The 25,913-nt window shown below is 41.1% G+C and overlaps 1 protein-coding gene and 1 long non-coding RNA gene across 2 annotated transcripts; one reads left to right on the plus strand and one right to left on the minus strand.

Annotated features, from left to right (window-relative positions):
• Positions 1 to 650: 650 nt before the first annotated feature.
• On the plus strand, positions 651 to 2,599 carry LOC125521824. The gene is made up of 2 exons (XR_007289458.1): positions 651 to 1,788; positions 2,336 to 2,599. It is a non-coding gene; the product is annotated as an uncharacterized LOC125521824 (long non-coding RNA).
• A 10,667-nt stretch (positions 2,600 to 13,266) lies between these two features.
• On the minus strand, positions 13,267 to 20,658 carry LOC125525701. The gene is made up of 3 exons (XM_048690704.1): positions 20,264 to 20,658; positions 19,854 to 20,162; positions 13,267 to 13,570 (listed from the first exon to the last, which is right to left on the minus strand). The coding sequence occupies exons 1-3, from the start codon at positions 20,621 to 20,623 to the stop codon at positions 13,556 to 13,558; spliced, it is 684 nt and encodes a 227-aa protein (XP_048546661.1). The 5' UTR covers positions 20,624 to 20,658; the 3' UTR covers positions 13,267 to 13,555.
• Between the last annotated feature and the right edge of the window lie 5,255 nt (positions 20,659 to 25,913).

Below are 25,913 nucleotides of genomic sequence, written 5' to 3' on the forward strand. Positions count from 1 at the left end.
TTCGACTAGCAATGCTTGTGCTTTTCCAAGTGAGCTGCTTAGTCCAGTATGAACACATGACTATCCTTCGATAGTTTAGATGGTTAATCTACTGTGTTGTTTCAGTGAGTATTATGTTTGTGAATCTGCAATTGAGACACCAACTCATTGTAGGTGCACCTGAGATAATGATATTAAATCATCATTGCATCTCTCTAAGATGTTGTCCTTGAGATAACTAGTTTTTCTGAAGCAACAATCTGTTACACTAGGTACCAAGGAAATATGAACGTACCATTCTCTTTGGCTATATGGTAACTTTCTACTCCCTCTGTTTCAAATTACTCGTCGTGGTTTTAGTTTATAATATACTTTAATCTAGGGAATGCATTAGTACCAAACTTCCGGAAGATAGAGACCAATTCCGAACTTTGGAGATAGAATTAAAACGAACATGTTCAGACCAAAACACCATGCCAAATGAGATGATTTAAATGCACAGAATCACCACTTTTGTGTCACGACTTGCGAAAACCCACCACTTTACAAAATGTGACATTTTGCACCGAACCGAAGAATTGACAGTGGCAAAAAACACTGAGCCATTTTTTGAGCGCGTTTTGTCATGTCTGATCCCTCGCGGTCTGACAGCAATGATGACGCGCCGTTGTCGTTAATGGCTCTGTCCGAAGCCATTGGGTCGGCTGAACCCGAACGCTCCCTCACTCCCTCCTATCCCTTGCTCTCTCTCCCCGTCCTCTCTCTTGCGGGCATGGCGGCGGTGGTGGCTCCGGATCCATCGACGAGAGAGTGGTGGGGACAAGGCGTGGTGGATAGAGCCAGTCACGGTGCCTGGCCGGCGTGGCAGGGGGCACCCACGGCGAGAAGGAAGATTGTGCGGCCACAGCATATTCACCTAAGAGTATTTCATTGTCGCCATATTTGGAGCAAATTCCTTTGAGCTACTGTCAAATGGTAGTGGTCGAGACCCTAGGAGAGCTGCCTGCCTCTCTGTATTAGCAAATTTCGTTGGTGGAATTCTAGGGTTCCAGATTTGAAAACTAGGGTTTGCTAGAATTCTAGCAAATTTTGTTGTTAACTGAACCTAGTTAACTGGATCTTAGTGTTTTTGACTGAACCTAGTTCTTAACCGAATGTCATTAACTGTATTTTGCTGGAATCCTAGCAAATTATGTTATTAACTGAACCTAGTTAACTGAATTTTGCTATTTGTGACTGGTCTAGTTCTTAACTGAATGCAGTTAGATGTATTTTGCTGGAATTCTAGCAAATTTTGTTGTTAACCGAACCTAGTTAATTGAATTTTGCTGTTTGTGACTGAACCTAGTTCTTAACTGAACCTAGATAACCGTATCTTGATGTTTCTCACTGAACCTAGTTATTAACTGAATTACTGAACCTAGTTAACTGAATCTTGTTGCTTGTCACTTAACCTAGGTGTTAACTGAATCTTGTTGTTTGTCACTGAACCTAGTTGTTAACTGAACCTACTTAACTGAATATTGCTGTTTGTCACTGGACCTAGTTGTTAAGTGAACCTACTTAACTGAATCTTGCTGTTTGTCACTGAATTTTCATGTCTTGTTTAACTGAATTTTAGGGTTTTCAAATGGTCAATTATTCTAGACTTAGTTACTTCACTTATTGATAGATGTTGCTGAATTATCCTTGTGTACTGAATCCAACTAACACTAAATGCCAGTACTGAAATTTGCAGGGTATTGTGTAGTGGGTACATGAGTTGAATTTGGTTTGAGTGATGCAGTGGACAAGTTGACCACAGAAAGAGTGAGTGAATGTACATGGGTTTAAGTGTTTGACTAATGCGAAGTGTCAGTTGGTGTGCTCAATTTAATGTTCAAATTGTGTTGATTAAAGGTAGCAAGTGTACCTAACTAGGAGAGACCTTGCAATATTCATACTTTATTCAATCAAACTATTCAAGCAAGTGTACCTAACTAGGGCTCGGCACCATCCTGTTTCTTAACTGGATGGTTAAAAAGACCATCGGCTTATTCGTTTTGTTAGCGCGATATCAGTTCGAGTAATTTTGAAATGTTGCCTTCCTTTGATCCTTTTTGTCATTTCGTCTGCTTGGTTGTACAATCTGTGATCGGTCTTGAAATAAATTGAGGAAATCCTTGAAACCCTGCCCTGTTTTCCGGACCAGCAAGAACGAGCTGTCCAGTCAATTTCTGAAGCAGTAAGCACGCAGTGTGTTCATGTTATGCCAAATCAACACTGGATTTCAGTCTGCCTGAATTAGCTGAATTTGGCTCAGAGAAGTGTTAGTTCATATGCTAAACTGAGATTTCCACCATTCTTTTTATCGCAGGTGCTTGGTAGCCAGATCGAACACAGATGGCGTACTGCTAATTCATTAACATGAATTTGTGCTATTCCTTTGGATTGATGGATATTCTGTCAAAATAATTTACTTTTAGATCTCTGTATAGTACTGTACTGCCCAGGCTTATCTGAATGTATTCTTATTATTACTTAACGGTGGGTTAAGAAACCAACCCTTGTAAGCTTCCCTGCTACTACACTGCTCGTTTTCAAACCTTCAGAATTTGTAAATCCTCTCGTAGGGATGTTCCAATCTTCTCATAGGAATTACTATTTAATGATGTTACTTAAGAATTAACGTGTTCTGTTTCGACTAGCAATGCTTGTGCTTCCCAAGTGAGCTGCTTCATCCAGTATGAACACATGACTGTCCTTAGATAGTTTATATGGTTAATCTACTGTGTTGTTTCAGTGAGTATTATGTTTGTGAATCTGCAATTGAGACACCAACTCATTGTAGGTGCACCTGAGATAATGATATTAAATCATCACACTACTAGGGAAAACCTTTCCCTAGTAGTGGCGCTGGTTTAGAGGCCAGCAGTAGTGCGGGCCCCGCATTACTGCTATGGCGCTACAGCTAACTTTTAGCAGTAGCGCGGGTTTAACCCCTCGCTACTGCTAAGTCAGTTATCAACAGCGTGGGTTTTCGCCCGCGCTACTGCTAAATAGCAGTAGCTTGTACCTTGGTCATTCTATTAATCCAGCTTGGCCACTTTGGATCTATCCACTTGAATCTAATACACGTTTCTTTCACCCACTGATATAATAACTCATCATCATCATAATAACAACTCATCATCATCATAGTCATATAACAACTCCTCATCACCATCATAGTCATATAACAACTCCTCCTCCTCATCATCATCTATGAGTCATATAACAACTCATCATTCTAACACATTCTATCACATAACTCATCATCATCATAATAACAACTCCTCCTCATCATCATAGTCATAATTAACACTAACTAATTGTTCTTACTACCTAGGACCTACTCCTCTCTCTTTGGTAAAATAGCATAAAACAGGTAAACTGGTCCATCTTCAAAATGGAGAATGAAGATCCACCTGTCGCCAACTTGTGGCTTGCGCACATGCATGTTGTCACCAATCGGTTGCGTGCGCACATTCATTAGTTTGCTCCATTCTTTGATATTGAGCCTTGCATCTTTCAAAGAAATAGAGCATGCACTTTGGTAAGCTGTCAGCGGAAACGATCGTAAGCTAACCATATATATATGACCTTCGGTAAGCATCATGTCAGGCACAACCTCCTTCGAGAGCTTCTGTTGAACAACATAATAGTAACATATGTAGTTAGCACTATGGTTTACTTAAGAAGAATGTATGCAATCAAGTTACCGTCATTAACAAAATCATACCAAGTTTTTGACAATGAAGTTACCATTCTGCTGTTGGGGAACGTTGCAGAAAACAAAAATTTTCCTACTCGTTTCACCAAGATCTATCTAGGAGTTCATCTAGCAACGAGTCATCAGATGCATCTACATACCTTGTAGATCGCGTGCGGAAGCGTTCAAAAGAACGGTGATGATGTAGTCGTACACGACGTGATCCAAATCACCGATGACCAAGCGCCGAACGGACGGCACCTCCGCGTTCAACACACGTACGGGACGGGAGACGTCTCCTCCTTCTTGATCCAGCAAGGGGGAAGGAGAGGTTGATGAAGATCCAGCAGCACGACGGCGTGGTGGTGGATGCAGGGCGTCACAGTAGCAGGGCTTCGCCTATACTGCGAGAGAGAGACGTAACGGGGAGAGAGGGAGGCGCCAGGGGCTGGTGTATGAAATCCCTCCTCTTCCCCACTATATATAGGAGGGCCAAGGGGGGGTGGTGCGCAGCCTAGGAGATCTAATCTCCTAGGTGCGGCGGCCAGGGGAGGATTCCCTCCCCCCCAAGGCACCCAGAGGTGCCTTCCACCACTTGGACTCCTCCCCCTTGGAAACCCTAGGCGCATGGGCCTAGTGGGGCTGGTGCCCTTGGCCCATGAAGGCCAAGGCGCACCCCCTACAGCCCATGTGGCCCCCCGGGACAGGTGGCCCCACCCGGTGGGCCCCCGGGACCCCTCCGGTGGTCCCGGTACAATACCGATAACCCCGAAACTTGTCCCGATGGCCGAAACAACATTTCCTATATATAATTCTTTACCTCCGGACCATTCCGGAACTCCTCGTGACGTCCGGGATCTCATCCTGGACTCCGAACAACATTCGGGTTTCTGCATATACATATCTTCACAACCCTAGCGTCACCGAACCTTAAGTGTGTAGACCCTACGGGTTCGGGAGACAAGCAGACATGACCGAGACGACTCTCCGGTCAATAACCAACAGCGGGATCTGGATACCCATGTTGGTTCCCACATGCTCCACGATGATCTCATCGGATGAACCACGATGTCGAGGATTCAATCAACCCCGTATGCAATTCCCTTTGTCAATCGATATGTTACTTGCCCGAGATTCGATCGTCGGTATCCCAATGCCTCGTTCAATCTCGTTACCGGCAAGTCACTTTACTCGTACCGTAATGCATGATCCCGTGACCAGACACTTGGTCACTTTGAGCTCATTATGATGATGCATTACCGAGTGGGCCCAGTGATACCTCTCCGTCATACGGAGTGACAAATCCCAATCTTGATCCATGTCAACCCAACAGACACTTTCGGAGATACCCGTAGTCTACCTTTATAGTCACCCAGTTACGTTGTGACGTTTGGTATACCCAAAGCACTCCTACGGTATCCGGGAGTTACACGATCTCATGGTCTAAGGAAAAGATACTTTGACATTGGAAAACTCTAGCAAACGAACTATATGATCTTGTGCTATGTTTAGGATTGGGTCTAGTCCATCACATCATTCTCCTAATGATGTGATCTCGTTATCAATGACATCCAATGTCCATAGTCAGGAAACCATGACTATCTGTTGATCAACGAGCTAGTCAACTAGAGGCTTACTAGGGACATGTTGGTGTCTATTATTCACACATGTATTACGATTTCCGGATAATACAATTATAGCATGAATAAATACAATTATCATGAACAAGGAAATATAATAATAAAGCTTTTATTATTGCCTCTAGGGCATATTTCCAACATCTGCAACACGTGGACTAGTGGCACGTATCCACTAAAATTTGGGTTGATAAAGTGATTGGTCTTAAAAGTCTCAACATCATCTATAAATGAGACAAGATATCCTTTCTCCTCACAATTAAGCTCGTAGCCATAGCTGTAGTATGTCTTCTCTACAACCTTCCGAGTATTTCTTGAAGATAAGAAATAGGCTGACAATTATAAATAAACAACTTTAGTAGGTATGAATGCCAAATATTTTTAAATAAACAATATAAATTACTTAACAAATTTGTTTGACAAAACTGGAGGCATATCCACATCCACCAAAATGTCGATATTATCTTCAATATCATCTTCAGGACGAATATCGAAGGTTATTTGCATATTCTCCTCAAATCCATATGCATTGCAGAGAGCTCCCCAATTAGAGCAACTGAAATGTGAGTGATTAAGCGCATTGTAGTGCTTAATCCGAAAAGCATAACCATGTTTAGTTCTGAGGTGAGCTCTCATCGTCTCCATATTCTCAAACTCTTGGAAACCAAGCTTCTTCAAGACATACGGTCTTGCATGGCAGGGCATGCACTAGTCGAATTGAAAGAAAAACGGAAATTACACGTTGAAGCAAAGAAGCACAAGTCATGATTAATTATGAAGAAATACTTGTTATCGTTGCGTACCGTACAAACATCAAAGGTCTCTTCCAGCTTGACGGTGAAGAACCTACCATTTTGCAGGTGAGGCTCCCTGTCGCACATGCCCCGGCCATCACAGCAGTGTTCGCACTCGGGGATCCTATCATCATCAGACATTTCCTGTGTCCAAAATTCAAAGATTATAAATTGACAACAATTACCAGGAACTGAACACACAGATCACTATTCACCACGGGTTGACTTTCGGTCTATCGAGTCTTTCCTTGAAAACTCTCATCTCACGTGGTGTATATGGTGGACACTCCCTCTCTAGTATATTCGATAGTCGGTGATGGTCGTTCCTCCCTTTGTTTCCGAGTGTATTACACCAAAATGTCTAGCACACGGGAACGAAGGAGAAGCGATCCCCACGACAAAAGTCGGGATTCTTCCTCTCTGACATTTTGTGACTGTCGGTGATGGTCGCTCCTCCTTTCATTCAAAAGTGCATTACACCAAAATGCCTAGCACTTTCGAATGAAGAAGAAGTGACCCCCAAGACAACAGTCGGGATTCTTCCTCTCTCATATTTCGACAGTATATGGTGGACACTCCCTCACAGATATTTTGACCGCTGGTGATGGTTGCTTCCCCTCCTTCTCTCGTGCATTACCAAGGTATATCACGAGAAGAAGGAAAGGAAACGACCCCCACGACAATAGTCGGCATCCTTCCTTCAAGAGCAGACTGAAAGTCACACAAGGAGCCCCGATAGAATGACAGTCAACCCGTTACATATATCGAGTAATGACATAAAAAAATGACCTATGATTTTCCAGAATGTCATTTAATTCCTGTTCCTGCAAATCATGGACAGTCGATATTTCCTACTTTATAGCACAAGTCATGCTGAAATCCACGAAAAATTCTGGCATGGCCTTTACTAAAACAGGACATATTGAGTGCCTGAAATTTGCCGGAATGGAAATTAATCAACATTCCGGCAAAACATAGGCCACTCGGAGGTGTTCCTTGCAAACAAAGGCCACATGCCCAAATATCATCGTACACATGTCCGAGGAGAAGAGGAGGAGGTGGACTTTTAGCTCACCGACTCGGGTGTAGAGGAAGTAGACGAGGCTCCAACGACAAAGCCCGCATATTCCACTGATTGAAAGTTTTAGATCATCAAATCTCATACAACATTCTTTTATGACAAAGTGATAATGACATAAAAATAATTAAATTATCCAATACTAAAATTCACATACCTAAATTTTATTACTATAAATTTCTATATTGAGAAAGAAAATTACTAAAATTTCCTATTCTATTCAAAAAACCTACATTTACTCAAATGACCTAAAAAATATTCTATTAAAAACCTACATTCTACAATGTCTACGTTCTAAAACCTACATTCAAATTACCTACATTCTACAAGAACAGAGGAAGAAGGGAGAGAGGGAGGGAGGGAGGAGCGGGGAGGAAGGAGGGAGGGAGGAGTGAGGGAGGATACCGGGATGGAGGAAGGCAGGAGGGAGGGAGGAGGGAGGCGGGAGAGAGAGGGGGGAGGGAGGCAAGAAAAAGGGAGGAGAGAGGAAGGTAGGAGGAGCTACCTCGGTGGCGGTGCCGCGCGGGCGACGACGGCAGGCTACGACGGAGGGAGGAGAGAGTGAGTGTGGTGATGAGGGAGAGGGAACGAACATGCGGGTGGGGGTACGTAGGGGATAAGGTGGGCTTAGCAGTAGCGCGGGCTAGGCGGCCCGCGCTACGGCTAAAGTTAGTACCAGTAGCGCGTGTTTGGCGCCCGGCGCTACTGCTAAGTTGGGCCCACCATCTGCCCACATGCAGTTTTAGTAGCAGCGTGGGTCATGAACCCAACGCTATATCTAACATGTTAGTTGTAGCACGGATTACCCAGCCCACGCTGCTACTAAGGCTAGATCCGGGGTGGCCTTGTGGCCCACTTAGCAGCAGCGCTTGGGCCTTAGGCCCATGCTACTACTAGGTATTACCTGTAGCGTGGGTTGTACGTCCGCGCTGCTGCTAATTAACAATAGTGTGGGGCTATTACCCAACGATACTGTTAAGATGCTACCTATAAGTTATTTCCTAGTAGTGTCATTGCGTCTCTCTACAGATGTTATCCTTGAAATCTCTAGTTTTTCTCAAGCAACAATCTGTTATACTACGTACCAAGGAAATATAAACGCAACATTCTCTTTGACTACATGATAACTTTCTATAATATACTTATATCTATTTTTGTAGGGAGTAGTATACTTCTATCTAGATAATGCATCAGTACCAACATTCCGGAAGATAGAGACCATCGACTTAAATATGTATATGCATTTTGCTCAATTCCGAACCATGGAAATAGAATTAAAATGAACATGTTCAGACCAAAACAGCATGCCAAAGGAAATTGTACATTAATTCAATTCAGTTAAATCTGAAAACAACACACATAAACTTTACTGCAATTAAATCTGAAAAACAATAATGGCATGGAGTACAAGGTTCGAGACTCCAAACATGCAGTGCCAGCTTTCAAAGATTCATTTCAATATGGGGAGAAATAACAAGGTGTACACAATGGCTGCCAAGAAGAAGGTTGCTAGATGCAGGGAACGTGTAGACTGATCTGGACCAAAGATTTGCAATCCAATTGCACACGTTTCGTTTCTATGTTTCCACTCAAATGCAGTTTCCGTTGGATGGTCGGTGGTTTCAGGGTGGGCTATGCCGCCACTCAGGGTGTGTTTCTAGTGGGAGGTGACGAGGTATGCTGGTTATCGGACTGTGTGGGACAACATGTTGCTACTCGGTTCGCCCGGGTTGACATTGGCCGAGTAGGTATAGAATTTTACACAGGCTCTTTGTTGTATGCAGCGTAGGTTTTTTATATTCACTAGTCGGGTTTACGGCATGTGGCACCATTTGTTATTTTTTTTGTTTCCTATTTCTTTCTTCTGGTAGGTTTGTTTTTCTTTTCTCTTCTGGTTGTGTTTCTTTTTGCCCGTCATCTGTTCTTGCTACAGATTCATGCCATGTGATGGACGCTCATCTGGCTGATGGACGTTCATTGTTATAAAAACTTGATTACTAGCTTTGTGGAGACAATTGTTGAGACGGTTCTTATGGCTGGTTTCTATATTTGGGGGGGGGGGTGCTATTTATATATTTGCCTGTCTTTTACAAGGATGGCTTTTTCATAGCTTTTTGCCTCGGTTCCTTAGTGATTGCCTGCTAGATGTGATATGTGATGATCATTAAGAAATGCCTGGGTCTATCTTTTACGATGGTTGTTCGGCTTCCAAGGAGCTTAGATTTGTTTGTGGTACGAGCATTGTTTGTATTTCGCTCGGTGGTTAGTTCTCTCGTTGTACATGTCTGGTGGAGTTAGCATGCTTTCACAAATGAATGACAAGGAAAAGAAGTCGACTGCCGCCTGTGTCTTGATTTCACGCATGCATGTGACACTTTTGTAGCGGTACGGACGAACATCCTATTATGCATACTGACTTGGTCGTGCTTTATCAGGAGGTTGGCCTGATATTGTGTTTTGTATTGCCTTCACATATGTCTAACCTCCATACTCTTGCCCCATCTATTATCTTGACTTCTCGTTTGTGTACTTTGTTTCCAGGGGAATCATATGTATGCACAACTCTCTCCCGAGGTAGTTGAACGGTTGCAGGGCACGCTAGTTAAGGGAAAGGTTTTCCTCCTGAAAAATTTCCTTTGCAATATGATGCAGTTTGCACGGCTTAGCACAGCTGCTGTGCAGCCCTGTCTTGAGGGTGATTTCCTATCTTGCACTTATACTCTATCTACGTTTGCGGAGATTCTTATACCTGCAGGCATTGCTCCCCGTTTCATTGGTTGTTCCTTGAGTTCTCTGTGTTGCTTTTGTACTTTTCTTGGTTTATCCATTCACGTAGTTTTATGCTTTTGCTTGCTTTAGACGTGATTTGCAAGATAACCCTTGTTTCCGACGTGGTGCTCATTTACTCGTATCATCAGAAGCAGCCTTCTGACACTAGGACGGTTACTGATCTATGGTGGATTTCTAGCCAGCATTGCCACAGCATATTTCTTCTTGCCATGTTGGGACTATAACCTTTGTTATTAACTGCAAGGATCCTAGATTAGGCTTTTCTTTGGGTCAATCATGCAAATGAATTTCCCGTTGATGGGGTGCTTACCGCAAGTGAGAAGGATGTTGTCATTGTGATCTCTGTGAGCATGCTACCCAAGATGTTAAAAGGTAGTGGTCCTCCATTTCATAGTTCATGTGCCTGTTTTGTGTACTATCGACCTCTCTTCAATACTTATTTCCCTCATGGCTTATGTTTTATCTTTGTGGCTGATTACAGGTGTGTTGGGCCTCAGTAGCAGTGCCACATGCCATTGGTACATCAATGAGCATTTCCTGACATACTTTACCTCCATAATAGGTATTTACTCTAGCTTGTTTTTACCCGATTCTATTCTTCAGCTTTACTTCATTGTTTATTTCCATTTTTATCTTATGTAATCTAGGTGCGCAATGATGTTGTCCCGGCTAAGGGGTCTCGCACCACATCGGTTCTCGGCCAGGTGGGCAAGGTTGAGAACCCCTAAGTCGGTTCCGTCTTGGGCCACTTTGGACGACCCATGACTAAATACACGAAGATTCCGGAAGACTTGGAGTATAATCCAAGGATACCAAAGCCGTGGAGGACTCTACTTCCACCAACATAGCCTACCTAGTCCTATAAACCTAGGCCCCCTGGTTTGTTATATAAGCCAGGGGCCGGGCTCGTCAGAGATCCATCCCTCCAACATGGGTAACTCGAAGCCATCGTCATCGTCAACACTCCGATCATCATCTCCATCAACATCTTCATCAACACTGCCATCTTCATCAACTCCCTTCACCCCATCTCTCTGTTCTATGAACATTGTTCTCAGATCCCTTGCTGAGATTAGTTTCTGCTGTTGATTACTCCTTATAGTTGATGCTTAGAAGTTTTATTGGTGAAAGATTCATATATCTCCACTGATCATGATACATATGATGTGTTGTGAGTATTCCATTCAGTTCTTGAGGACATGGGATAAATCTTGTTACTGTAATCTTGTGAAGTTGAATCTAGTTCAACATTTGATATTGTGTTGTGGTGTAGTTCTCTAGTGGTGTTGTGTGAACGTTGACTACACACCACTTCACCTTTAAGCACCCAGAGAAGAGCATCATGTGAGTAGTTTGTTTAAGGTTGGGTGGCCGGAGTGATAGGTATTACTACACCCTAGGTTTATGAACTGTTGCATGAGGGATCATGGAACCCTAGGATTTATTGCTATGGTTAGATGCTATCTTAATTACTCTCTTGTATTTGTGGATGCTTGCACAAGGAGTCTAATCATAAATAGGTTGTTTGTTCAAGTAAGAACATCATTTTATCATAGGTTTCACCACATAACAAACTATCAAATTAATGAATGGTAACTCAATGAATCTTGATGAAACTAACTTGACAAAACTCCCATGTGTCCTCGTGCACACCTTCATACCTATAAGTTAAATAACCAATTTATCCTTATCATAATTAAGGATTGCCCCACTTGACCTTTCTTACTATTTATTTTCTTGCAAATCCTCTTGCTTTCAACCAAACCGTCGAACACTCTAATGAATCTCACTTCCTTGCAAAAAGCAATTCCTTCTAATCCTCATTCGATTTGACACTCTTACTTATCAAAAGGACTACGCCAAATCATGTACACTTGTGGGCTATTAAGACTCTTTCTAGTGCGGTTTCTGGGGTGTGTAGCACTCTTGGTAAGAGAAAAGTTTACCGTGCTTGCTATTTTTTATTCTCTTCTGCTACTTTGATCAACTATAGATATGTTTGCTGCTAATGATTTGTTGGGATGGGTCTCCTTTGCCACCCATGTGGTTAGGAGAGAACCTCCACCTGCATAGCGTTTAGTCTCTATTAGAATTAAACAAAATTCTATGGTAACTATAGTAACCTATAAAAGTACATAGAAATCTCATAAACCTTATGATCAAACTAAAACACAACCTCAGATAGCTATGATTAAAGATTTGTTTACGATGATGTGGATGGGCATGTTATTCATTTTTGTGAGGAAGCAACTAAAATTGTTAACCATAAAAGGCTTCCTAATGATGTTGGTGCGCCTGTTATTTCTGTTCAGATTGGTACTCATTGTTATCATGGGTTATGTGATATTGGAGCTAGCATAAGTGTTGTTCCTTTTACTGTTTGTCAAGAAGTTGCTGGAGATATTTCACCTTATTCTATAGAAGAAATTTATTTTGACCATTAGACTACCATATAGGTCTAGTATTTCATCTATTGTTAGAGATGTTGAAGTTCTATGTGGTAAGACTAAGTATCCTACTAATTTCTTAATACTTGGAACTAGGCAATATAACTTTTTTTCCATTATCCTTGGTAGAACTTTCTTGAATACTTGTATTGTTGTTATTGATTGCCAAAAGGAAAAGGTGTATGTTAAGTTCGGAGAGATGAAGTTTCCTTTAATTTCTCTGAATTTACTGAACAAAACATCATGCTAAAGATTTTCCTTGTGTAGATGAGATAGAAATGATTGTTGCAATTGATGTTTCCCACACCGAGTTTTCTTAGAAACACAAATATTGCCACCTAACATCTATGATTCACCTAATTTGTCGCTACTCCACCAAAGGAAAAGGGCATGGATATCTCCGGGGAGGATCCAAAAAAACTCAGTACCAATCGAGGTGTTTGATTGAACAAAAGCATTCACCCCGATGTATAGCGACACATGGCTACTGCCAGATGATTCAGTGAAGACACATCGTGGTTTGTTACTTCCGTTGCTTTGATGGAGTACATTTATGTCCATCAATGATTTGAACCGGGCTAAACTCGTTTCCATTACTCACATAACGGACATATAATAGTGTAGAGAGTAAGTCACAGAGAACAGGAAAGACATAGAAGCGAGTTAAGAACTAACAAGAGACCCACTACACACACTCGCAATCGGTATGTGCACTATGGGACGAAAACCTGCTAGCACTTGTGAAGAAAATTTTCCTAATAAGAAAAGGTGCACCTCCAGAGCTGATATCATAACCAAATGAGAAGTAGAGTTATATAAAGCACCTCCAGTGCACAAGTCTTACAGGATGATATCACAGCCAAATGAGAAGCTAGAGTTATATAAAGCACCTCCACTGCACAAGTCTTACAGACTGATATCACAACCAAATGAAAAATAGAGTTATATAAAGCACTAGCAAACCATCTCCAACAAACGAAGCACCCAGACTTCCAGATCAGTCCTAGTCGTCGCTTGAGCATCATGCACCATCACACATATCTTCATCATAGACACATCATTATCCTTGAGTAACCCCTTGTTTTACAGCATCCATCCACTCAAGTTTTTAATACCTGTCCAAGATAATAGGTAAGCACAAGCATCAAACAAAATCTTAAAAGGAGCCTCTAGGATCTTTGCCTCAAAGATTGCCTTACTACAGTGATTTAACATGGCACAAACAACAATGGCATGATCAACCTAAAAATGGTCACCATTAGGCAAAAAAAGTAAGCACCAAGAATAATATTGAAAAATATTATTAGGGCATAACCCTGTTAAAAATACATATCCTATGACGAAACAAAGAACTCTAGACCTAGGTCATAGGAAGAATAAGTGATGAGTTGAGTGATACTCATTAGAGAATGAACAATTAGGATTACCACTCCAATCTATTTTTTCAATAAATTTCTTGTGAAGACAACATTTTGAAATAATGGCCACAAAAAGATTTGAATTTAAAAGGTATTTAGCTTTTGAAATCCAGCTGTAATGTCCCCCATTCAGATGCATCTCGAGCATCTCATAAATAGATTTTGTATTGAAAAAATATTTCTTGCCCATAGCCTAGTAAACATCATCCCAAGCCCTAGATTTGAGCAAATCTCCATTGTTAGATTAACATCCTTCCATTCTTTATTAAGCTCAGGGGCAATATCCTTATAAAAGAGGTAGATTCAATATCCAAGATACATTACTTAATAGTGAAATCAGGAATATTATAGATGTTAGACAATTCATGGGATTTGTCACACATGGGAGGCTTATTATATAGAGAATCTTTCCAATATCTAGCTAAATCATCTAAATTAAAATTTCTTATCCTCGCTACCATATATTAGTCTTTAACTTTGAGCAAGGCCTTCCAACTATGGGAATCAAATTTTTTAAGGTATTTGGCTTTAATCACATCCTCCTATATGCACATGCTTTTCTAATTCTCACCAGCAGTTAATAAGAAGACTAATGTTCTTTTTCATGAGATCATTAACACCCAAACCCACATTTCCTTATATCTACATATTGTGGACCATTTGACCTAATAGTATCTTTTCTTACTGTTGCACCACTGCCAAAAAAGTATTCTTCTGTGTTTATATAACTTTTCCACATATGTTGTATTCATCAGAAACATGGGAATAAGATAGTAGGAACTGCTAAACAATAAAGAATTTAGTAGAATATGCCTCCTTCTTGTGGACAACATATTACCAATCCATGTGTCAAGTTTCTCAATAAAATACTAGTCTCCAACCCTAAGTGAATGGTAACTAACAAGCATCCCCAGGTACATCATACTCCCTTTGTTCTTATTTACTCTTCATATCAGACTTGAGTGAAGTCAAACTTCATAAAGTTTGACCAAGTTAATAGAAAACAATACAAACATTTAACATAGCAAATCAATATGAGGTGAAGGTGCATTCAATAATGAATCTAATGGTATTGATTTGTTATTGTATATGTTAATATTTTTGTTTATATACTTTGTCAAAGTTTACAAAACTTGACTTTGACCAAAGCTAATACGCAAACTAAATAAAAATGGAGGGAGTAGGAAAATGTCCAATCTGGAAAATTGAACAAGTCCGCATATGAGGACACCACCTCATCACCCCTTAATGCAGAAGCTTTAAAAGAACTTGGAAATAAAATTTTAAGACATACACAAGTTCAATAAGATTCACAATTTCATCAAAATAATGGAGTACAACCGCCCCTTAAGATTAGGATCTAAACCCACAAGCATATCATTTTATTATTCATTAGTAATCATTTTTAGTGATACAATCTACAAGCATGATGTTTGTCAGATCTACAACTCTCCTGGTCACTTTCGTGTTCATTGCCCTCAAGCATTTTGTGAGAGAAGTGGAAAGATGGGGGGCCTAGCTTCGATATGCATCGAGTTTCTTCCTTTGAAATGTATAGCGCCAATGTGTGGCTTTCAGGATAAGGGCAAGGATTCTATTATACACAGGATTCATGTACCGCTAAGCAAACTAAAGATTGTTCGAACGATATCGTTATTACCATGGTTAAGGGTAGTGCTTCAGCTAGGGAAACTATAAGCTTTATTTTTTCTATTTAGGAATGGGCTGGTGTTGTATCGATCGCTTGGACAATTGGTCCTATTAATGCGAGTGCTCAAAATAATAAAGGTATTCCATCATATAAAAGGACCAAAACTCATGATACCACTAAAGAACAATTTGCTGGATGTAGTCATTCTACTCCTAATGACAAGTATAGGAAAACTTGTCTACTATTCAGGAAAAATCTTAAAAAGTTGAAGGTGAAAGTGAGAATATAAGGGGAATAATAAATTTGTTTCTCTTTAGTGTAATTGGATGATTTCCTCTACTAGTGATGTGTAAGTTAGCGATGAGAACTTGCACAAACTTGTTCAACAGGTAGCCTGCGATACACTTACTGTCTCTGTTTTCTTTGGGCGGAATGTGGAGGTGGTCACTAACACCCCTAGGTAGTGGAGGTGGAGGACAATGAAGCGTGTGGTTTAAACATTGATGGTACACATGTGGTCCAGTCCCCTAGCAACTCTGCCTGATTAGGTGGAATATGTGATTCTTGCTCTTCCCCTCTCCTTGAAGCTAATATGAGAATTAGTCAAAAATATGTGTGGAAGCAAGAGTTGTTTCTTTGACAAGGAAGAGGAATCTGGATGGTAGTCCTATTAATCCTGGATCTAACTCCTTTGGTTCCTTACCAACAAAGATTTGATGCTTAGGGCTGCTAAATGTCGTGTGATTATCACTGATCATGATTTTACTTTTGTTGATATTCCTAGAGAACTTGGAAAATCTAGAATGTGCATAGACACTAACATACATGTTGTTGATGTTGCTACTTTACACATTTTTGGTGAAAAAGGGGAGCATACTCCTATTGACATAGAATGGATCTGTGACACTACCATTGATCAAGAATCTCTTACTTTTGTTAGATAAAAAGAGAGATACATGAAAGTTAATGTGGTGGTTTCTAAACCAATGATTATGATTAAACAAAAATGCCCCCCCCCCTAAATAAAAACAATAAATCTGCCATCCTCCTAGGAGATCCAGGTAAGAAATCCTCCTGACAAATATAAATGAAGGTATTGTTTGGAATCGTTGGGAGCCAGGGAAGAGGAGAATGGGTTCCTGCCTCTGTGATTTAAAAATTATAATTCCTGGATTTCCTCGCGCATGAGGAAACTATGAAGAAAGGTTGTATTCCTAGTTTATGTAGAAAGTATGATCCTTATAGCATATTCTGTTGGGAAATGATTCGTTTTATAGGAAAGTTGGAGGGATAATGTGTTGTACTCGGAAAGATAACCCATAAATTGTTCCTTGTTAGTGTGGTAAATATATTCTAGAAATGTGTCTTTGGGATATTCTTAAAAATATTAAGTGTGGCTTACGTGCAGTGTATGGAGCAGCTCATCAAGAGCATAAAGAGGAAATTCTAGTTGAACTGGTTGCTTATATTGTTGTAATATGGATATCCCTTATTTGGTTTGGGTGATTTTAATATTCTTAGTCATTGTGAGGAGAAAAATAAAATATTGCACCACTCTCATGTTGTAGATGTCTTTAAATCTATCATTCATACTGTTGGTCTAAGCGAGTTTCATATGAATGGGGGCTAGTACACTTGGAATAATAAACATAAACACCACACCTTAGAAAAAACTTGAAAGATTCCTTATGTTTGTAGACTGGGAAGATATTTTCTCATTGTTAATTTGAGGAAATTAGTTATAGATTTATCAGACCCCACACCTTTGTTATTGTCCTCTAGTGGTGAGGTGGCTATACCCCCTGAAGCTACAAATTTTAGGTTTGATCTCACGATGAAAAAAATGTTTAATCCCCCACCCCCAAGTGGATAAAGTTTGGAATAAGAGTATTTTCTCTGAAGACCCTATATATGTTATGAATATAAAAGTTAAGAGTTTTAAACAACATTTTAACTTATGGGGCTAGTCAATTTGGGCATTCTAAAAAGAGGAAATAAAATCTTAGGGAAGAGCTCCCTGAGTTACATGACCTTTTTGCATTAAGCTCTCTCCCTCCTGGCTTGTATTGTAGAAGACTTGACATTATGGTGGAACTCAATAACACCCCCACCGATGAAGAAATCAGTTGGTTGAAACAATGACACCAAAGGTAGTTTCAGAAAGGGATTAAAATACCTCATATTTTCATAAAATTGCTAATGGCAGAAAGAGAAAAATATATCATACACTTCTAAATTGTAGGTGATGTGTGTATTGAGGGAACTGGAAATCTCCTTATTCATGCTACTCAATAGTACTATGATTTATTTCGTCTAGCTCCTAGACACCTTTTCAATTTATTCCTGGGTACTTGGTATGATGAGGGATAAAAAAGAGACTCACATGGATAATGTAATGTTTATTAGACCTTTCTATGTGGAAGAAATGAAATAAGCCTTATTTCCATGGATGCCAATAGGGCACCCGGGTGTGGCAATATACTTATTGGATTATTTTCAAATCTGTGGGATGCGGTGCAGTATTATGTCATTGCCCTATTCCATTATTTCATACTCGGATATTCGATGTTCATGGGCTTAATTATGGTATTATAACTTTGTTTAATAAAATCTCACGGGCTAGTAGAATTCAACAATTTAGAATTATTTGCTTGCTTAAATGCCTTTACACATGGATTACTAAAGTGGATATTAGAGTAGATCCCATTGGTGATAAGTTGATTAGTAAGCACTAGAATGCTTTCCTAGAAAAATAACTCGGAAATATCATATATGGTATCTTAACTCTACATGAGATCCATCATCACGTCACATTTGGAAAAAGTTGGTATTGTTCTTAAATTGGACTTTTAAAAGGCCCACGATAAGGTCAACTAAGATTTTCTTTTGGATTGTCATGTTGAGTGGGGTTTTAATCCTGTGTGGTGTGACTAGATTAGAAGTGTGCTCTTAAAATGGTAATTTGAATGTTAGATTGAATAACACCGCTGGTCCTTGTTTCTAAGAGCGCTAAGGGTGTTAGATGGGGGGGGGGGGGCTCTCACCCTTGTTGTTTAAGTTTCATGTTTTTAAGATTTGGGGCCGGATGCTCGTGCCCTTGAGGATTCGTCAGCCTACTTAGGTTGTTGTCGAGTATCGATGGCGTGACCCACACTCGCAGGCAGCTGCACGTGTGCGCCTATTGCTCTAGGGGCCGGGGGCTGGTTGTTGGCGGCCACATCTCAGCATGCTTGGCGCCAATGGATTTGGCATCTGTTCGAAGAAGAGATTCCAAATTCCCCGATCTCATCGCGCTGCCACTGTGGTCTTGACCATAGTCAGACCTCCCAACATTGTGTTCCTATCGCCCATCACCAAAACCATCTTGGCGGTTACCTCTCTTGCGGCTAGAAGCCAAATAACAAATGGGCCAGAGAGAAGGAAAGCAGGAGGACGAAACGGGGAGGCAACTACTTCGCAAACAAATGTGGATCACCTCTAACCTTCTGTTCGCACCAGGCAAACATGGGTGAAACCCTAGGTCTGGGAGTTGGAGACGTCACCCAAAAATGGGGAAGACTCGTTTCTAGGTCAGGAATGGGGCAGAAAGACGCTGGGAAGAGTACATACATACATACTTGTGTGCAACCAGGTCTGATCTCTCCTCTAGAAACGGGGCTATGGCTACCACTAGGATCTCCATCCATGTGTCGCCCAACACTCTTCACAACTAGGCAAATATATATCGGACAACCCCCGCCGCCCTGTCAGACATAGATCAGCCAAATGATTGGCGACAATTTTTTCCTAGACAACTCGCCAACAGTTTGGCTTAGAATTTCTCAAAAAAAAGAGCGCTATAACGCCACTAATAGCACGCTATAGTGTGCTGAGCAATAGATCGTTATATCAATGAATGTATAATATCTCATTTATTGCATGCTATAGTGCGATATATTCCCTCCCCCGTCCGAAATTACTTGTCACAGAAATGAATAAAAATGAATGTATTTAAAATTAAAATACATCTACATACATTCATTTATCTAACAAGTAATTCCGGACGAAGGAAGTAGCATGCTATATCATAATTATAGTACACCAAAGGTGGATTTTAAACCGACACTATGTTCCTGTAGCGCACTATTTTTTTCACTGGTTATTAGAATTGAATTAAAGGAACCGAGACGGGCTTTGGCGCACCACATAATTAGTGACCATCAGCGAGAAAGCCCGGACCCGGTCAATGAACCAATTTTTTTTGGATGGGCAGTCCAGGGCTCCAATCCAAACAGCCCAAACCTGCAAGTAATTACTATTTGATTAATGAATTCAGGGAGATAATAGTACCTTAGAAGAAGACAAGCTACTCGAGGAGTATGTGAGGCTGGACACCGGCGCAATTTCCCCCTCACCGCTCGGGGCTGCCTGCTGAGACGCCGCCGTCGCCTCCTCCTGGTCGTCGCCGAACCGGTTTCTCACATGGTCCAGGAACTCGGTCAGCACCGGATCTTGGATCGGTGACTCCTGCACGCAGCATACCACCTCGACGCCCACTTTGTCCGAGCAACCGCGGCGCGGCCCCTCCGTCCAGCGCGCCGTGAAACGGCACGCGCACCGCTCCTCGCCGTCCACGGTGCCGTGAGGCGCCTTCTCTACCTGCATATTTGGTCGGCGCCAATTATTACTACTCCTACAACATGCGTATATGTGTGTGGTGAATGCATTGGGTAGGGCGTGACGCGGCGCGGAGGACGTACGGCCTCAAGGACGGCGTCGTAGTATTTGATCTCGCCGCCGTGCATGTCGCAGGCGAGGCAGAGCTGGTCGCCCGGGCGGAGGTCGCCACAATGGGCGTCGTCGAGGGCGAGGCACGCCCGGCGAAACCTGGCGCGGAGCGCGTCCACGTCGCCCGGGGATGCGAGGTCAGCCCCTGGATTGTACCACTCGTCCGCATCCTCGGGGAAATTCTCGAACATGACGCGCAGCCAGCCGTCCTGCACCACCACGCGTGCGCCGTACCATGCCTCGTCGGACCGCGCGCGGTACTCCATGCGGGGCGGCAGGCGGCGCCGCGGTGCCGGCGTGACGGTGGCCTTCTGCTTTTGCGAGTTCGGCATTTCCGAGGCACTATGGGAGTGGCGGCGCTGGGGGATTTGGGCACTCGAGAGGACGGTGCGGAGGGTTGTCTGATGTTTTATATGGTCCAAATCTTAATCTTTTAGGGTTTTTTACACAGTAAAACTGAGCCTAAACTGAGATGCCTCACTATATCAGCGTTTTCAACCGTTAGATTATGCGTTCGAACAGTTTCTGGCCGTTAGATCTTCGTTTCAGCCACAATGTACCGTGAGCTGGGCCGCCTGTCCTAATGGGCCGCTACTCTGGTGAGTTTTTTGAAGGCCTGATCCACCCGGTCGCTAACCCTCCCGAAGGAAAAAAAAATGCTCCAACACACGGAACTGCTCGGTTGCTACGAGAGAAATGAGAAGGGGATTCGGCGCCACGTGAGAGGTGAGAGGATGATTCGGGGATGGATCGATTGATCATGGCGGTGGTGCACCCTATCTGTCTGGTGGCGGGTGATGTCGCCGACGGCCCATCTCTCTTTCTCCCATGATAGCTCGCTCATCTCAAACCCTTTCACCTCTCTCCCGTAGGTCCTTGGTAGCCCTAACCATGGCGGTGGTGAACCGGCGACTCTGGTTCATGTCGCCACCACATGTGAGCCCCATCTCCGCACGCCCTCAACTCTCTTTCTCTCGCATGAGTTGATGTCGTTATTTGATTCCGTGCAATGAGTCATGTTCAAAGACGTCCTTCATTCACTAGAACTGATGATCAGGGATCGAAAACATTCATCCACCGCTTGAATGGTCGACCCGTACTTGCCAATCGTGACCATCAGTGAATATCACATCGCATTCATCATGTAGAGCGAAGGAGAGCCACAAAATTGAGCATCAGGTATGTTGCTTTGCTTTTCCTAGCCAACTGCTGCGACAACTCTTCTTGATTGCTTCATTTCTTCATTTTCCGTTTACAGTTGGATCTTAGTCTGGATTGCATTGGTTTGATTCCACCTGGTTTTGTTCATGTGATTTAGCTTGTGGATTTGGGGCTAGGATTTAGGTAACAACGAAAATTAGAAATCTTGGCGGACTTTATGGATCAATGAAAAAGATGACATGGCAATGTAGTCCCTACGTATCAAAATATAAGACATTTCTTACCTAAATCTAGACCAAAAAATGTCTTATATTGTGATATAGAGGGAGTATTTAATTGGAGATGAGGATTCTTGATTACAAAGAATTGAAATTAATTTTGACTTCGGTACTACTAATGCACGATCTTTGTTCTTGCATAATTTAACTTCGTATGTTGGACTGGATGGTGGCATCTACAATATGATCTATTAATGATCACTGATAGCAGGAATGTTTCTTCCGATGAAACACATTTGTGTTGACTTTCATATGACGTAAGGCAAGCATTGTTTTGATTGAAATGGTTAATTTTGAGAGGCTATATGGATGGAAAATATGTCCACTAACTCCGTATCAAGTAACTGATTATGTTATTTAGTTGGAAAATAAAAGGGGGTAGCATTTGCAATCCCAAGATTAGGTCTGTATTACTATCTATATATAGGCAAATCGCTATAACTTTGCAGTACAATGATGATATGCCAAATTATTAGCATTATGATTTGGAATAAAAACATTATAGGAATAATTTCTTTCTTCTTACATTAGTATTTGCAATAAACATTCCCTTCATTCTTAAGGTCTTTAGATGAATAGTTGTTCAAATCGTATTGTCCTTTCATTTCTTGAATTATCTTTTCCTTACATTACATTTTAGAATAAAGATGTATTACATTTTCTTGGGTTTCTTGCCAAATGAGTCATCCTACTTTATATGACTTTCTTCTTCGGAACCTATTACAGCGGTCTATCATGAGCAATAGGGCATTGTTGCATCTTATCTGGATGCGTACAAATTTATCATAATACTACCCTTTGCATTGCATCTTTAGTTTAGTCCAGTTTAGTCCTCACATATGTTCATCTTCCCGTTCATCAGTTTCATTGAGAAACTGGTGTTGCTGCGACCAGCCGGTGATTTCTGTACATGCACTGAACCATCAAAAGCTACCATTGATTATGTAGCTTCCCTTGGTAAGAACTAAGAATAGTGTATACTCATATTTGCATAGTTTGTAAATAGGTGAGTTTGTACATCACCAAACTGCAGCCAAACAGCTCACTAAATACTCCCTCCATTCACAAATATAAGATGGTCTAACTCTTTTTTTTTTCAATTGGATGTATATAGACATGTTTTAATATGTTTGTTCACACATTTCAATCTGTATGTAGTCCATATTGAAATATCCAAAGCATCTTACATTTATGAACGAAGTAGTATTTTTGCAGTGTCTTTGACTGTTATTATTTATACTAAATTTTCATTTGTATTGATCTGAATAGAAAGGTCATTGTTGCATTTTGGTTCTATATATATGTAGTACTGTTTTATTTCTATGCAAATATAGGATTTAAACATTGAGAGTATCAAACACACCAATGGTTGAAAGTGTTAATCCATTCACTCAGAGCCTGCGAACCTTTCCACACCATCTTCTAATTGTATCGCCGATGTCATTTACATATATCTAACTAGGAGAAAATATTGCTTTATAAGGATGTCACACTATTATTATTTTGACGTGTCCTGCTGAGAAATTTTGTCAAGATTAGTATAGTAGTCAGTATCATGGAATGCCATTTGGCTTCACTTAATCACTTTCCTTCTCGATCACCTTTTGGCACATTGGTGGTCATAAATGTTGGGTTGTAGATTTATGGTCCAATTTATGAGGTGCTACAAAAATCTTGGTAGACATGAACCTAAGAGGAAGGAAAATATGACATGGAAATTATAGAAGTGGACAGTTACATAAAATGATAAATATTTGGTTCATCTACATGATGGTTCAGAAGTTCTACCATTGAAAATAGGAATTTAGTTCTTCCACGTCAATATATTTGTAAATAGTACTATCAATATATTGAAAAAATAGGAGGATGCAGCAACACGCTCCAATCATGATCTAGTGGGGTATTACAACGGTGAAAAATCTACGGCAAAGAGGTTAGAGAGAGAGGAATATATGACTCTTTTTTCAGAAACGAATATGTGGCTTTTTTAGGAAATAAATATATGGCTTCTGGACACAGAGCTTTATTCGATGGAACAATCAGGCCCATGGGCTAGCGTTCATTTGAGACGAGATAGCTCCAAAGAGGCCCAATTTGCTGAGCAAGGCCAGCATGCACGTGATGATGCTAACATGCGTGCTGTGGCAGTGGCGTGATCGCCAAGTTAGAGTATATGCATAGCATGTTCCATGGTTGGTATCAACTAATTCTGAATAAACTAAATAGGCGACTCCGGAACTCCCAGCCAAGCTCGGCTAGGTCCTCGGGGTCTGGGGAATGATGAAATGGAAGCAAAGAAGATAAGTTGGTTGAATTATTACACTGGTAGAAAAAGGGTATATTGTCCCAATTCGTAAGGGCCTTTTGTCCCGATTCCTGAACCAGGACTAAAGGGTCGGTACTAATGCCTTGCCCCTTTAGTCCCGGTTCAATCCAGAACCGGGACTGATGGGCCTCCACGTGGCCTGTGTTTCATATATTGTGTTAGCTAGCTATAATTAATAGAGAGAAGTGTCCTCTCTTATGTCCGTGCTTGGTCGATGCTACGTACTATACATACGTATAGAGAGGACTAGACACGCTAGCTAGCTAGTAAGCAAACGAAGGAATTAGAAGATCGTCATGAACATATATGCATACAGAGAGAAGTGATATCGACCACCCCTCCTTCTCCGAGAGATTGGTCGAACAACAAGTTCTCGTATATCTATCCGACATTACCGGCTACATATATACAATAATTATCTCTTACAAATATAATCATACGGACTCATGGTCCACATAGTATTCTCCGTCTTCAGCGATCACATGGTCAAGAAAGAATGCCGCCAATTCCTCTTGAATTGTTCGCATGCGAGCTGGTGCTAGGAGTTCATCCCGCTTCCGAAACATCTAATTTGAAGAAGGGGGTCAATACATACATACATACATATATATATATATATATATATATATATATATGAATGAAACTCAACACAAATGATGGTAATAAAATAAAATTGTGAATGTTGTTATTTACGTACTTCATATTGTTCGTCAGTGTAGCCTTGCTCACAGGTCGTGTGGCGGATGGACTCGCAAACATAGTATCCATAGAAATCATTCCCTTTTTCCTGCCACAACCACTTTACAAGAAATAGAGGTCAATCAAACTGATAAGCAAGAATGCCAAATCAATAGAAGATGCGCGGAACATGCTACTATTGTACTTACTTTCGGGTGTCTAAATTGCAGCTTCTTCGGGAGTCCTGGAGCTTTTTTGGAGAATTTTTTCCAAACCCTGCCATACAAAGAAAACAATTACTTGATATATTCAGAAAATGAACAAAGTTGCTGATAGTGGATAATGATCGATGCTTACACTTATCTTCTCTGAGCATTATCGAGTGCATGTCGATAGTTCCTAGGGGACTGTTTTCGTTTATCTGAGACTAGAATAATCTCTAGAATATAGAGAGATTACGGTAACACTGCACATGCATTAACTCATCAATTAAATTACTATAACTACAAATATTAGACTAATATATATATATATATATATATATATATAAGGGAAACCGAATACGCACTAGACAGTAACACTCACTTGAAGTTGTAAGGAAAGAGTATTATATCTTTGTTTTCATTTATTACCAACGATCATAGCAAGTTGGCCTCGGTATCTGCGGCATGAAATTTAACCTGAGTTGCATCTATGAGATATGTGTTAATGAATCCAATATCACCGACTTGTCTTTTCTTCAATTCGGCGATCTTCAATCTGCATTATAGTGAGGATGATTATAAATACATGCAATGAAAGAGCTGAGCTATATAGAGAGACTTAATGACAGAAGTAGTACTACTTACAGACAGTAGCAGGTGACCGTTGTTTTATCGAGGGCCAATTGATTGAAAAACTGAAAGAACTCCTCAAATGGAACAGGCAACAGTTCAATTCCAACGAGGTCATGCTCCTTTTTAACTTTCACATACAAAGTACTCCTCCCCCCAGAGTCTCTGCAGATTTTCAAGTACCAATCATGCAATCTTCGCATCATCGTTGATAGAGATCTTTCATGTTTGACGAGAGGCTTCCCGTACTCGTATCTTTGTATCTGCACCTCCATGGGTTCATAATGTACATCGTCGGGCAGGTAATCGGCAAGATTGCTATAACCGGGCACCATCCTCGGATCAT

The sequence above is a fragment of the Triticum urartu genome, chromosome 7 (genome assembly GCF_003073215.2).
Source record: "Triticum urartu cultivar G1812 chromosome 7, Tu2.1, whole genome shotgun sequence".
Lineage (NCBI taxonomy): Eukaryota > Viridiplantae > Streptophyta > Magnoliopsida > Poales > Poaceae > Triticum > Triticum urartu.

Coding starts and splice junctions, on each gene's coding strand:
- LOC125525701 (XM_048690704.1), bottom strand. CDS start 20,623: ATGCCGAACTCGCAAAAGCAGAAGGCCACCGTCACGCCGGCACCGCGG. Junction 20,163..20,263: donor ACGACGCCGTCCTTGAGGCC/GTACGTCCTCCG, acceptor CCAAATATGCAG/GTAGAGAAGGCGCCTCACGG.